Raw genomic sequence first — 13,028 nt, 5'->3', positions numbered from 1 at the left:
GGGGTGTAATCTTTAGTAATGAAAATACAATTCTGGATCATGTTTTTTTTAATGCCCAGTTACACAGTGTTTTTGGTTTGACAAAAATTCCTCTCTTCCTTCCTGGATTCCTTTTAAAATTAATGATATGCCACCACTCCTGCCAGAAGGTGTGGAGCTACTGCATGGAGTTTGGAAACACAACATTTCAAAGGAACCATGTATGAGGTTCTCTAAGAACCTATCTCAGTCCCACACAGCCAGAGCCAAACCTCCAGCCACAGCTTCCCCAGGCCCTCAGCCTTCAGATGTGTCAGAAATGAGGACTGACCCAATTCCCTATACTTTCCATGTGCAGAGGCTACAATCCTTGCCACAGCGACCCTGGCTCGATTCCACTGGTGGCCCTTTGCTGCATGTCATTCCCCCTCTGTCTCTCTACAGCTGCTGTATCAATTAAAGTACAACCAAAATACATCCTCATGTAGCCTTTGCAAACACCCACACGTGCATGTGTTTTCCCATTGGATTTTATTCAGTTATTATAATAAAATTATTATAAAAGTACTGAGTTCCTTGCAAGGCTAGCTTTAAGGATTCTTTCTTGGGTTTCAATGGGCTGAAAATGAATACATGACACTTCAAAATTAACTTGGAACAATGAGAGTTTTTATTGACCGAATTTACACTGTTGGTGGGTCAGTGTGTGGTGTTTTCTTGAGAGACACTGGTTTAGATCCCAGACACACTAACACACACATACACTCACTCACACACACACACACACACACACACTGAAGGAGTCCTAAACTGCTCCGTGCAGGTACAGGGCCAGGAACTTGCTGAATGCTTCAGGCTTGTATCCTGCCAAACCAGCTGGTACCTACAGGGAGACACACAGCAACCAATCAGAATCACCTCAAGCCACTTTGTGTAATTTTTCGTGTCATCTGTTATAGCAATAGTTCAACATTTTGGCAAATTGTATTTAGTTTGATGAGGAAAACGTGAAAAAACCATGAGCCTTTGTAGCGTTAGCTGAGCAGTTCACGCCTCTGCCCCGCTGATCTAAAAACAGCTTGCACTGACAATTAAAGGTAATGAACCTACTTCTAAGACTATAGGAATTATGGTGATTAGAGAATTCGCCAAAATGTTGAACTATCCCTTTAAGCTGCATTCACATGGAATCAGGCAGACTGGATGTCATTTTAGTGGACGAGAGAAGAACAGTAAAACTTGAGTGAGGTCAACAATACGACATCGCCATAACATATTTTCATATGCGTCTTGTTTTGCCGTCGTGCCGTTCTGTTTGGACCGCTTGTTTGTTTTTCCCGTTCCGTCCAGTGGCTGTTGCCCGTTTGCCTGATTCCATGTGAATGCAGCATAAAGAATACTACTCAGTTGGTTGCGATATACAACCTCACTGCTAGATGGGAGAATTCTTTACACAACTCTGTTTGCCAAACGTCAAAAACGTGTGCTGGTTTTGCTCTTCCGGTGGAATTTTATGTTTACGTTTCCATGGTTTCGGTAGTCGCGGTAAATGCATGAATCTTTTTTTTTTTCAATGAAAATCTCTAAAACGCATAGATCATCACACCAGCTTTTAACAATGGATATCACACAAATTGACATCCGTGTTAAAAGCCAGCATTAATAGATCCATGCATTTACCACAACTATGACAACGACTGAAAACCATGGAAATGTAAACGTAAAATTCCACCGGAAATGCAAAACCTGCTTCCGGTTTTGACCATAGATGACGTTCGGAGACTTGCGGACAATAATAATGTTCATATATATCACACAGTAGGACTGGGATCATGTCAGAGTCAGTGTAGATGAGCGACAGGGCTGTAAAGAGCTCTGCTGTCTTACCTTCACTTGTTTCTTCTTGATCAGTGGTCGCACTTTGGCAAAGTCATACAGTTCCACATCTTCATCCAGCCAAACCTGCACACACCAGACCACATTAAAAAGACTGAAGCACAATGACAAAGGTCATAACCAGCAACTGGAGCACATGTGATTATATACAGCAGGGAAATAAGTATTGAGCGCGTCAATAGACTTGCATGGTGAACATGCCTTGCCTTGCCATGGAGGTTGAGTGCATTACTCATTGTTTTTCTTTTAAACAACTGAACCTGCTAATTCCAGGTCCCTCAACAGCTCTCTGTCAGTGCTCCTTGGTTCTTGGACAACTCTTCTTAGTATTCTTTTGAATCTTCGAGGAGCACCTGGTCGTGGCCAGTTTAGGGTGATAAGTTGTTCTTTTCAGTTCCAGTGCATTCAGACACGTCTGTAACTGATGCCATCAGTTTGTTCTGCAACATAAGTTTCTGAAGGTCTGGAGAAGCTCTTTGCTTTTCCCCATCATGAGATGCCTCTGGTGTGACACTTTGGTGATGAGAAACCTTTCCATAGGCGTAAACTGGAGTAAACCAGCTGATATTACTTTGCACTGATAGGGAACAGGATGACTTTCTAAATACTGACAGACTCCAGCTGCTTTCTTGGCTTCCCATTCCTTTTTGCACCTCCTTTTCTTCATGTGTTCAATTCTTATTCCCTGTGTAATTTCACTTTATTACACATTACATAATTTATGGACATAAATGTTTGGATTTCTCTGTATGTGTGCATTAGTTGGGTTGTTGCCGACATCTGGTGAACATTTCATGTCAATAGCTCTATTAGAAATATATTTTCTGAGAAAAATGTTGATGTGTTTAATACTTATTTTCCTTGCTGTAAGTTACTGGTCAGTTTCAATACAAATCAAATGAGAGACTGAAAGACTATCGGTGTCAGTTTGTCATGAGGAAAATAGTCTGTGTATTTTCCTATGTATTTAGGCTGGGTTCAGACTCCATTTTTTTTTGTCTTTCACAATGGTCACCATGTCAGATTAAACCATCACAGTGGCAGAAATTACACTACACTAAAAGTATAGCTGCATTTTCACTGCCGGAGTTCCTGGTAAAGAGGCGGGAGGGTGGGAACTTTACAAGAACCGTCCTCTCAACAGTTGCAATCATCGCACAGTTGTTGTGCTGCAGTTTTGTTCTCCTCTTTTTCTAGCCATGTAGACACTTTATTATAATGCTGGGTTGTAAAAAAGTAGTTTCGTTGTTGTTCCGGGAGACGACTCCCTGCGGTGGAGACGTTCATAATGGGGCCTGATGCTGGAAATTTGTCGGCCACAACAAAATTGTGTGAAAATTGGCCTGAATGTGTGTCGTCTGATCCTGGCATCATCATCCGATTACCGTATGTCTATATTTACAACTGTGAGGCCCCATAATGATCAGCACCAATCAATAAATATCAGGATGTGTATAATGACTTTCAGCACTAAATCAATGATTAGTTTGATACGTGACAGAACATTTAATTCATGTTGTTGTGTATTTGGGGAAAAGTCACAAATTGTAGCTGCAGTTACTGATCGGGGGTGTGGCTTGTGTTTGACTGTGTGTTTCTGTCACTGTGTGAAGCTTCACCATCGCCGTATTATCACGTGAATATGGACAGTCAACAGCTGATGAAGAAAAATGAAAAGTGCAGCCTCACAACATTTAGCTGCACTGCTCTGTCAGTGTGGCATCCTGATGTCAGAGCCATCTCACTGTGTGTGACTGATGAAGGAGATGATGAAGCACCTGGTTCTTGACGCCGTCGTCTCCTGAGAGATCTGTGGTGTTGAGCTGGAAAACCATGAACTGGAAAACTCTGCCATTGGTTCCCACGGCCTGAACTGTTACTGGACGATCTAATATATGCTGGGGCTGGGTCTGACACACACACAGGAAAGGACAGAGGGAGAGAGTGAGTGAAAGGTAGTTGTGATCTTGACTACAGCAGTATGTTGCTGTGTGTGTGTGTGTGTGTGTGTGTATCTCCTCACCCCGTATTGTTTGTGAGCGCGGGCCAGAGCGTTTCCAAAGGTGAACATGAGCATGTTGGCTCTGAACTGGTCCAGGCGCAGCTTACAGCGAGCCTCAGCTGCTTCCTGGAAGTAAAGTGTGTGGGCATGGGGGTATGGGTAGTCATCCCTGAAACCTGATTGGACGAGAGACGAGTCATTAATTGCTCTGAACACTGAAGTTAGCTCTCTGTGCTATAGAGAGCCTAAGCGGAAGCAGGAAGTAACGGTCACCATGGGACCTCAACTCTGAAAAACTCGCCATTCAAATGAACGGGACTGAAAGTTTTATTTCGTGATCCGTTTGAATTGTGCCATGAGAAAAAAATATGTCCTCTACCTGTTTAAAACATCACGTTTCATCCCGAGAAATCAGCAGTTTGTTGTAAAACTATTGTAAAATAAAATTCTGAAGAGTCCGTAACCAGAAAGACTACAAGTCGCGTAGGTGACGTCACACACCAAATGCCGCCCTTTCCCGTGTCAGTTGGTGACGTATTTTTTGTGGGACACAGATCTGTAATCCGTAGAGCGGTCTTTACACAAAATACATTCTTCTGTTGCCGTTTTACGATAAACTGCTGATTTCTCTTAATGAAACGTGATGTTTTAAACAGGTAGAGGACATATTTTTTTCTCATGGCACAATTCAAACGGATCACGAAATAAAAATTTCACTCCCATTCATTTGTATGGCGAGTTTTTCAGAGTTGAGGTCCCATGGCGCCGTTACTTCCTGCTTCCGCTTAGGCACTCTATGCTCAATTACTCCACCCACAAAGAAGAGTTGTCAGTTGTCAGTGAGTGTCAAGTCTCTATGGAAGCGTATTGCTTTAGGGTTACGTTTTTTTTTTGTTTTTCCAGAGTTTTTTTTCTTTTGTTGTTCAGAGTAGCGAGAAGCTCCCACCTATAAGTAATGTTTTATCACTGCTGTCAAGCCAGTCTCCACTTTGATAAAACAAAGCATTTCAGAATAAAAGCCCTATACAAATGCATATCTTAAAGGGATAGTTCAGCTTTTTAAAGTGGTGTTGTATGAGCTACAAACGCCCTTTGGACAAATTCAACTCAGTCTGTATTTTGCTAACATTTTAGGTCTAGAAGAAGCAATCTGAAGATTTTCCATTTAATTGCTGCCGTTTTGCGGTGGTTGTGTCTGTACCTGCATCGCCACAGCAGCGATGAATGGGAGCGGATTGAAGTTCCGCTGCTTAGGCTGTTTACATCCCTCAAAGCCACAGACAGCGTCAGATGGCGACTCAAACATGCACCCAGAAGTTTGTTTACTTCAAGCAAGCCGACATGTTTGTAAAACTAGATCTAATTCTAATCTAAAGTCTCCCAGAGTCTCGCACGAGGCCCAAGTTGACGCACTCTGTGTGTTTACGTTTACTGCTGTTTGTGTCATAAACACAGGAATATCAACTCTTGACTTGCTTGAAGTAAACAAACTTCTGGGTGCATGTTTGAGTCGCCATCTGACGCTGTCTGTGGAAATGAAAAAAGCCTAAACAGCCTAAGCAGCGGAACTTCACTCCGCTCCCATCCATTGCTGCCGTGGCGATGCGGAGACAGACACAACTGCCGCAAAACAAGACCAATTGAACTGAAAATCTTCAGATTCCTTCTTTTAGACCTAAAATGTTAGGAAAATACAGCCTTGAGTTGAATTTGCCCAGAATAGTCCTTTAAGTACACTAGATGCAGTAGAAAGGTCGCTGTTTTAGCTGTTTTAATGTTGATATTTGATGACTTGTTAAACGATCTTATTCATCAGATCTGGGTTGGAGATCAGTTTGAATAAATGTGACCAGTAATACAACAGCCCCTTTTATTTTGATAGGGTAAAAGAGGTCGACTCTGTGTTAACCCACGACTCAGACTCTTCTCACCGGAGCAGTTCTCCACCTCCTTGTACAGCTGGATTTTCTGCAGGTCGATAGTGGGGGAGACGGGATAGAAGGTTTCCAGGGCGTGATCTGCCGTTTCCGCAACTTCCTGTTTCCCAGAAACCTCTGGGAGCGTGTCCATGGAGCTGTACAACAATGAGTTTCGACCCCTGACCTGGAACAAGTCCTCACCTGGTAGCAAGTGGGTAAAAATGAAAGTCTGTTAGTATACAGTCATTCTGCATCCTCTCACTCTGCCCTGGTGGAACCTTAAAGTGTAACTCAGCATCATGACCAAAAGTTGTTGTGTTGATACAGCTCAGCCTACACATCAATATACAATATGATCTTATATTATTTTCTTATGTTATGTTTCAGGTGTAAGCTGTTCTTTTCTTTGTCACATGCCAAGGTAAACAATGCAGTGAAACAGGAATCAGACCTGGCAGCAGAGCAAAGCTATCAATAAATGTCATTTAACTCACAACTCACAGTCTCACTACAGATCAGTGAGCGCTGTTGTCTGTGTGTTTTAGGAATTTAGTGGGTTTGATTCTCGTGTCTGAAGTTGCGCTTGCAACTCTTCCAACAGTGACGACGCTCTGGCCAATCAGTGGAAGGCAGTCGGCTGACATCACATTTAGTATCCCTTCGGCTTGCTTGGAACCAGGGCTGAGATGTTACTAAAAAGGTGCCAGGTACCAAGTGCTAGTGGGAAAGCAAAAAAAACTGAGTAGAGCCGTACTGTACCACGCTAGTGGAAAAGCGCCATTAGTGAGGTTGAATTTTTGTTCAACATTACTCTGTGATTTTTTTTAACTTTCTGTTTGTGTTCTTGTAGAAGTGAGGTGTTGAGTGTTGACGTGCTGTGAGCTTTAGGACCTTCCTGAATGACTTGTTGCTTTTGCCAGTGGGTGAAACCAATGTTGATAAAGTGATGATTTTACAATCCACAGTTGATCCATTGTGTTTTACTTTGAAATTTACAGAATGCTCTGTGTGTTTGACTTCCAGTGTGGAGCGATCTAATCGACGTGGGTCGATGAGTGATGGCTGTGTGATCTGGTAAAAATTAGAGATGTCCGATATTGGAAATTTGCCGATATCCGATAGCCGATTTTTTCCAGAACTAGATTTTCCGATTCCGATTCCAAAAAACTAATTAACAACACATTACTGTATGACTACATCCATTGTGATGCCCCTCTGGATGCATTCCACATTAACATTGTTTATTTGTTTACAGACACTTTTACTTATTTAAAGCAGAAGTAAGTGATCCGGTCGTTTTGGCTAATGCTGCGTTCCAGGCAGGCTTTTGAAACCGTAAATTACAGCTTCAAGTCACAACTTACGACTTTGTAGCGTTTCAGGCAACCCACTCGTGTTTTTCCGACCTGTTTTACCTGTGAAAGTCACTATAACGGCCACTCGTAACGTTCGACCCGTGAACTCGTACCAGATCGAACTGGTACGACTTCACAGGTCGGAAAAACACGAGTTACGAGTTTCCTTGAACGCACCATAACAGTCCTCGTCCCTACGTCACCACATTCATGGCGTCCCTTGGCTGCACACACAGCCTTGGATGCCGTTCTCTCTCCTCATTGGATAAAAACTGTAGGATACGATAAATGTTTTCTCTTCGGCTCAGAGCAGAGCAGAGTGACTGACAGACCCGTGTTTCGGTCCAAACACTCTATGTAAGTGATTGCTGTCGGAGGATATAACTATTTAAGACTTATATTAACACAAATATATCACTTACTTCTGCTTTAAGCAGGCTTTTAGTTAATGTGTTAAATTGTTTTATTCATTATATTTTTATGTTTTTACTGTTGTATTTTATTTTATTGTGACGCACTTTTTCTGTGAAAAGTGCTGTATAAATAAACCTTACTTACACACACACGGACAGACGGATGGACGCGCGCGCGCACACACACACGGATGGACAGACACAGACACAGACACAGCGCGCACTGTTTGACTTGAATGGGGGGGCTGCTGCATTGCTACAACGTGCACGATGGCGACGATCGGAGCAGAGACGGATTACCGAACAGACACGTGTGCTCTCTGTCTGGCTCATTGAAACAGCCTATATCTTATCACTGGATGCTACGAGTCACAGGCGAACAGCCAATCATGTAACAGCTGTGTAGCTCGGTTGCAGCACCATCGCCATGTGTGTTTGTTTACAACAGAACACCTGTAATAAGAACACTTGGACTATTATTGTGCATCTGAATCAGTGACGGCAATAGTTAAGTAGCAACGGTCCACCGCTACTTAATTCACTACGAAATCCAGGCATTACGTTATCAGGTTTTCATTATCGGCAGAAAAACCCATAACGATATGGACAGATATTACATTTTTACGCTAATATCTGCCGATATTATCGGACATCACTAAAATAGACCCTGTGTATTTCTGACCAGAGCTGTGACGGACCAGAGACAGGCCACTGCAACAGAGATGGACTGGCCTGCGGAAACTGAGGTTACCCTGATACCCTGTCATGACACACACAGCTGCTAAAAACATAGGTCCATCTACATGGGGCTCATGCCTCAGTGTATTATACCTCTTTTCCATGTTGCTGCTAGTGAGTACTTCTCAGTGAGGGTCCTCCTTCCAGTGGCAGGGTGAGTGGACTGTAGGCTGGCACACAGATGCATCAGGTTGAAGAGCAGAGTGTTGCTGAGGGAGAAGCACAGTGTCAAACAGTGAGAGACTCCCACACTAATCAAGCAGAGTAAATCACAAACAACAAACAAAGGTTATCACATATATGGCTCATTTAGTAGGTAAATAATATAACTGTCCACTCAAAGTACTTTGTATTACATGCTATATCATCCATCACCAGTGATGGGAATAACAGCATTATAAAATAAAGGTGTTACTAACGGTGCTACTTTTTTTAGGAACGAGTGATCAAAACAGTTACTGTTACACCGTTATAACACCGTTACTGACAATAAAATGCACCGTTACTTGACTCAAGAAGTCCTGTCATAAAATAATATACCTGTTATTTTATAGTTTATGTTATATACACTTTTTTTCAGTCCATCAACTACTTGGAAAAAAAACATTTATTTGGAACAAATACCAGTATTTGTCTTTGCCTGGTCGCTGCTCTGTCGTGTCCCAGAAGCGGGCGTGTTTGATGGCGTTCTGCACGCGCTCGTCCTGATCTGCTATCTGATTGGCAGGATCCTCTGCAAATGAAGCAAGCTGGGGGGGCAGACCAGAGATCAGCTTGGTTTTGGTCAGCCACAGAGCCTGGCGCACACCTGAGAGAGAGAGAGATGTGAAGAGTCATGAGGTTGGTGATGGTAATCCCTTGATAAAGGAAGTTAGATGAACTGTGAAATACAAATACAGCTTCAACTGAGTCTGAACAAATGAAAATAAGTGATTAGTTTACATAATAACATGTGCAAAGTTCTTTATACTATGCAAGTAAAAAAAAAACACTATGGGGGAAAAAATATCACAATATGTCAGCTTGCTTATTGTATTTATAATATATTGCAATATATCATAATGTCACCTCCCCTTCCGGATATGTTTCTTCAGTCCTATTAACAACACTTCATATGTTAAAGCAGAGGTAAGCGATCCGGTCGTTTTGGCTAACTTCGTCATGGATCTATTGGTCCTCGTCCCTACGTCACCACATTCACGCGCATCCCTTGGCTGCACACACAGCCCTTCATGCCGTTCTCTCTCCTCATTGGATAAAGCTTGTAGGATACAAGGAAGTATACAAGAAGTTTTCTCCTCGGCTTACAGCAGAGCAGAGTGACTGACAGACCCGTGTTTCGGACCAAACACTCTATAGACCCTTTCAGAGAGTATAAACAAAGACAGGTGTTACCAAGGATACTAATTAAGGCTCCATTCCATTTAGTGTAGCAGAGCGTTTTCTAATGAGCCACACCTGTCTTTGTTTATACTCTCTGAAAGGGTCCATATAAGTGATTGCCGTCGGAAGATAGAACTATTTAAGACTTATATTAACACAAACATTCCGCTTACTTCTGCTTTAAGTCAGAGCAGAAAACTGTAAATTCTGAATACTCAAAAACACAGAAACTAATGGAAACAGGTTTGTGAAGTAGCTGAAGCCAGACTTTACTTGGTTTAGTAGTTATTTCAGTTTCATCATCAGGGTCTGAGCACACATCAGAAACTAACTCATATTCAGTGGTCAGTGGGGTATTACACCTAGTTCATCAGTGGTGCTCCAGGCAGGAAGCAGTGAACCAATTCTAATCCCACACCTCCAACTGTCTGCCCCTTACAGCATTTAGTCTAGGGCTTCACTAGTAAAGTGCAGGGAATGGGACTTGGTTTTAGTTAGGAATGGTGTCCTGGTGCTGTTATTTATCCAGCAGAGGGCGCTTCACAGTTTGATTCATAATAACTTAGAATGATGGAGGAAAGAAAATGAACACACATTTACAGGACATATCAAATCATGTTTTACCAGTGACTTTTTGCTCATCCACCCTTCCTATTATGTTAGAATTGTCAATAAATTGCTCGACCCACACAACAATTTGTGATGATAAAAAGATTTGAAGATAAAGATAAATAAAACTTACAGGTCAGGTGTCTCAGTTATACCTAAGCAGAGATGTGAAATAGTCCGGCTCTGGAACAGACTTGTTCGGTTGCCAGATGGAAAACTGACCAAAAAGATCTTTAAATGGGACCAAGCCCACAATGTTCCCCAGTTAAGAGGATGTCTCTGCAGTGTTTTCACTTTCTGAGTTAGGCTATATCATAATTGTATAGTGATAATTTGCAGTGTAATTACAGATAAACAAAAAATATGTCAACTTCATAGGGAACAACAGAAGGGGGAGATTTGGAGTCAGCCCAAACTCAGCAGCTATGTTCAAATGAAAGAGGATCACTACACACAACTTTACTTAACATTAAACTTAGGAAGAGGTCAAAGGTTGCTGTGTCCACAGCTGAGGTCCGGCACCTTGCCTCTGGATATTGAAGTAGGCAGGTAGAAGGGTTTCGCTGAAGAGCAGCGTATATGTGTTTTGTATGACTTCGATATTGTGGAGGATGAATTTCCCTTTCTGTTTTAATGCCCTCTGTATAATGAACTGAGGAAATCCATGATTTAAAAAGTTCAGGTGTAGAACATTATATCCTACATAAGGCTACTTACTGTTATTGTTTTGGTTATTTAAAAAAAAAGCCTGTTAATGCAGAAATGATTGCATAAGTCTTTGGACACATATTTTTGGGCAGACTATACAGGCCTATGTATTTATATTGTCTAGTGTCTTGTCAGCCCATGTAGGCTGCCTATGATGACACTTGAATAAACAAATCAATCAATCAATAACTTAATCAAAATCTAAGGGAAATGTATTTATTTATGGAAAACTGTAAAAATTCGGCTGATATGTTTGTTATCCTTATTTTTCATTCCCTAATATCGTCCCATATCAGTCGGCCCTACTTCAGTCTGCAGTGTAAGGAGATGACGAGTAGTGAGCCTGTCCTGTCACTGTGCCATTCATGTATCATTACACTTGCTTGCTGTGAGCCATGCTGCAGTGTACCGGGGGTGTGTGACAGATCACCTTCCAACATGCCGGTCCTCTGGCTGAACACATAGCACGGCTTCTCCTTGTACAGCGGCATGTCCTGGGCGGGGGGAGACCTGTAGTATCTCGGGTCCTTGTAGTCTCTCTCCCAGTGTGGGGAAACGGGCTTCGCCAGCCCCGGAACATAGTGCATCCTCTCCCCGTAGGTGACCATCTCCAGCCCGGGGATGTCCACTCTCTCCCGGGGTCTCCGTGTCGGGGGGACCTTGGCAGCGAGGCAGCGGCTCACACCGAGCCGTCTCCGGGCCTGCAGCCCACCGGCGGCTCCATGCGCCGGCCGCCGGCTCAGCTCCTCCAGGAAGCCGCTCCGACTGAACACAGACGACGCCGTTTTTAAACACCGAGTCGTTTCCAGGACCATGGTGGATCTTCTTCTTCACTATTCAAGCCTTCAGTGGTATCAGTGACCTAAGTCATCGCCTGTCAGATGCTCCTGCAGGGAGCTGCCATTTTGATCCACTGACGCGTTTCTCAACTTCCGTCCTTCTTCTTCTTCCGTGGTTATGTAAAGGTAGTTGTCAAACAGATTTAAGACACATTACCGCCACCTGGAGGCGGGATGAGTCCAATCACTTACACACTGTTCTCCTAAGTGCAGTCTTTTCCCAGAATGTGTGCGTGCTAATACGTATAATAATATTTTAGTTTTTAGTTTTCAACTTAAGAAGATATAGCCTACATCAAGAGGGGATCCGAGACCCCTGGGTGGTTGATTCTTTTCTGAGACATTACTGCTAGGTCTGGTATGATAAATTCCATTCCTATTAGCTATTCATGAAGCATCAGTGGATTATTATTATAACCTTTATTTAACCAGGTTTGTCCCATTGAGATCCAAGATCTCTTTTGCAAGAGAGACCTGGAACTGGCCAAGAATGACAGCATATAGTTGTTTCCACACAACGAAAACAAACAATTGAATTTACAAGATTAGTCAAACATTTGCACTCAAGCAAAACACTTGCACTCCTGAAGCCTGGATGTGATGGAATTTATCATGGACTTGAATACATTCAGAGAGACCAGACTTTGGAGTTTGAGCTCTGACTGCAAACTGTTCCATGTACTTGGAGCAGAGAATCTAAAAGCTTTCTTCCCCATTTCTGTTCTCACCTTAGGAACAGTAAAATGACAAAAGTCCTGAGAGCGGAGACTGTCGGCCCTGTTAGTCAAGATTAGAAGGGATGATAAATAAGATGGAATCATCTCAAGAATGGCCTTGCGCACATATAAAGATGGTTTACTGTACAAGACACAATGATGAGTTAGAGCTCCACATATCTATATGTGTAAATCTTAATAATGTCCGTCTATCTGTCAGCTAACTTTGATCAACCCCAACCTCCTCTAATATCCATGGTGGGACCAACACTGGTATTTGCAATGTTAGCACTCAGGCAAAATTTTGGATGTGTGCTTCCTGCCTTGTGCACCTCATCATTTCATCTTTTTTGACCCCATTTGGAGCTGCAACTCAAAGACCTACAGTACAGTACATAGACCACAGTCTTGAAGGGTCTTGAAGGCTGACAGTTCAGGGGGCGCAGTGTTGTAGTATCTAAATCCTCAGTG

At 42.7% G+C, this 13,028-nt stretch overlaps 1 protein-coding gene across 1 annotated transcript; it reads right to left on the bottom strand.

Moving 5' to 3' along the window:
• Positions 1–628: 628 nt before the first annotated feature.
• On the bottom strand, positions 629–11,917 carry mrpl37 (mitochondrial ribosomal protein L37). The gene is made up of 8 exons (XM_083991526.1): positions 11,433–11,917; positions 8,927–9,110; positions 8,396–8,511; positions 5,809–5,997; positions 3,899–4,053; positions 3,654–3,785; positions 1,867–1,941; positions 629–862 (listed from the first exon to the last, which is right to left on the bottom strand). Exons 1-8 carry the CDS (start codon positions 11,815–11,817, stop codon positions 785–787), a joined length of 1,314 nt encoding a protein of 437 aa, XP_083847652.1. The 5' UTR covers positions 11,818–11,917; the 3' UTR covers positions 629–784.
• Positions 11,918–13,028: the final 1,111 nt, after the last annotated feature.

The sequence above is a fragment of the Trachurus trachurus genome, assembly GCF_905171665.1.
Source record: "Trachurus trachurus genome assembly, chromosome: 17".
NCBI classification, from domain to species: domain Eukaryota; kingdom Metazoa; phylum Chordata; class Actinopteri; order Carangiformes; family Carangidae; genus Trachurus; species Trachurus trachurus.
The sequence above is the reverse complement of the archived record's forward strand: the minus strand, read 5'-3'. Positions and strand labels throughout refer to the sequence as shown.

Excerpts from the sequence above, each read along its gene's own strand:
- mrpl37 (XM_083991526.1), bottom strand. The coding sequence starts at position 11,817 with ATGGTCCTGGAAACGACTCGGTGTTTAAAAACGGCGTCGTCTGTGTTC. Across the intron at positions 8,512-8,926 it reads CCAGGCAAAGACAAATACTG|CAACACTCTGCTCTTCAACC; the intron begins GTATTTGTTCCA and ends CTTCTCCCTCAG. Across the intron at positions 863-1,866 it reads TCAAGAAGAAACAAGTGAAG|GTACCAGCTGGTTTGGCAGG; the intron begins GTAAGACAGCAG and ends GTCTCCCTGTAG.